General features: G+C 67.2%; 1 protein-coding gene across 1 annotated transcript in view; it reads right to left on the reverse strand.

Moving 5' to 3' along the window:
* Window position 1: 1 nt before the first annotated feature.
* The window catches only part of LOC103925986 ([Protein ADP-ribosylarginine] hydrolase-like), a gene marked incomplete at its 3' end in the record, with an annotated part of 2880 nt that continues 1362 nt past the window's right edge, over window positions 2-1519 (reverse strand). The window contains exons 2-4 of the mRNA XM_009334796.1: window positions 1231-1310; window positions 976-1159; window positions 2-233 (exon numbers count right to left, since the gene is read on the reverse strand). Coding sequence (XP_009333071.1) covers window positions 2-233; window positions 976-1159; window positions 1231-1310 — 496 coding nt within the window. The remainder of the gene's footprint in view (window positions 234-975; window positions 1160-1230; window positions 1311-1519) is intronic.

Below are 1519 nucleotides of genomic sequence, written 5' to 3' on the forward strand. Positions count from 1 at the left end.
CCGTCGAATCGCTGTCCCCACCGTGCAGCACCCCCCTGGCACACAGGTCCCCCCAGCATCCACCGGCTGCCAGCAGGGCCTCCAGGGCCACCATGGGTGCGTCATGGCCGCTGCGCCCTGGCCACCCCTCCAGCGCCCAGCCCAGGTACACTGCATCCCGCTCGGCCGGTGACGGAAGGGATGGCACCTGCGGTGGGCCACGACCCTCCAGAAGCCCCCGGGATTCCAGGTACCTGCAGGGACATGGAGACACTGAAGTCACTGGGAACACTGGAGTCACTGAGGACAGGGGGACACTGGGGTCACTGGGGATATTGGGATCACCAGGGACGCTGGGTCAGCAGGGACACTGGAGACATAGGGACACTGGGGTCACAAGGGACATTGGTGCCACTGGGGACATTGGGGTCATTGGCGTCACCAGTGACAACGGGGTAACCAGCGACACTGGGGGGTCACCGGGCTGTGGCTCTCCAGCAGTCCCTGTGACACCAGGTACCTGTGGGGACACTGGGGACAACTGGGACACCTGGGGGTACCATGGCAGTGGATGCAGTGGGGACACCAGTAACGCTAGGGAAACCAAGAGCACCAGGGACACCAGGGACACTGAGGTCAGTGGGGGTGTGGGGTGGCCCTGGGCCGCGTTCCCACAGCTGAGGATGGCAGCACTGGTGGGGACACTGGGGACAGGGGCACACTGGGGGCAGGATGGGCACTGGTGACCCTGCAGACAGGCTGGGCACCAGGGTCAGCAGTGACACCAGTGAGAGTGGGGCAGGGGACGCTGGGACCATCCAGGCACTGGGGCAGAGCAGTGACACCAGTGGCACCAGTACAGTGCACCGACAGGACTGGGAGAGAGCCTTGCGGGCACCAGTGTCACCGGTGACCCCCTGAACCCCTCCCAGTAATCTCACCAACCCCTCCCAGTGCTCCCAGTGACCCCACAGGACCCTCCCAGTACCCCCTCACCGGTGCCAGGCATCCCTGAAGAAGGGCCAGGCGGCAGCGTTGTCCCCCACGGCCACCCCGGCGCCCTCCACGTAGTCCCATGCGAGGGGCAGGTCCCGCAGCAGCTCAGCCCCCCAGCGCTCTGGGGGCTCCCCCCGAGCCCCCAGCGCCCCAAAGAGGGCCACCGCCAGTGCCCCAAGGTACCCTGCGGGGACAGGGGTTTCAGAGGGACTCCAGTGTCTCCTGCTCCCCTGCCCCCCCCTGCCTGGCACCCACCGGTGGGGTGGTGGTGCGTCATGCGCCCGCTCTCGATGCTCACCCGGATCAGCGTCGGCAGCTCCCAGGCGTGCGGGTACCTGCATTGGCATCGGCCCTGTCCCCGTCCTCCCCTGTCCCCTCCCTGTCCCTGTACGCCCAGCCTTGTCCCTATCCCCACGCCGCCACCCTTGTCCCCACTGTCCTCGTCCCTGCTATCCCCATCCCCCCCTGGCCCCGCCACCTCCATGTCCCCCTCCCATCTGCTGTGACCCCTGTGTCCCCTCTTCCCTATCGCTGTCCTCATGTT

Source organism: Pygoscelis adeliae, unplaced genomic scaffold (genome assembly GCF_000699105.1).
Source record: "Pygoscelis adeliae isolate BGI_AS28 unplaced genomic scaffold, ASM69910v1 Scaffold982, whole genome shotgun sequence".
Lineage (NCBI taxonomy): Eukaryota > Metazoa > Chordata > Aves > Sphenisciformes > Spheniscidae > Pygoscelis > Pygoscelis adeliae.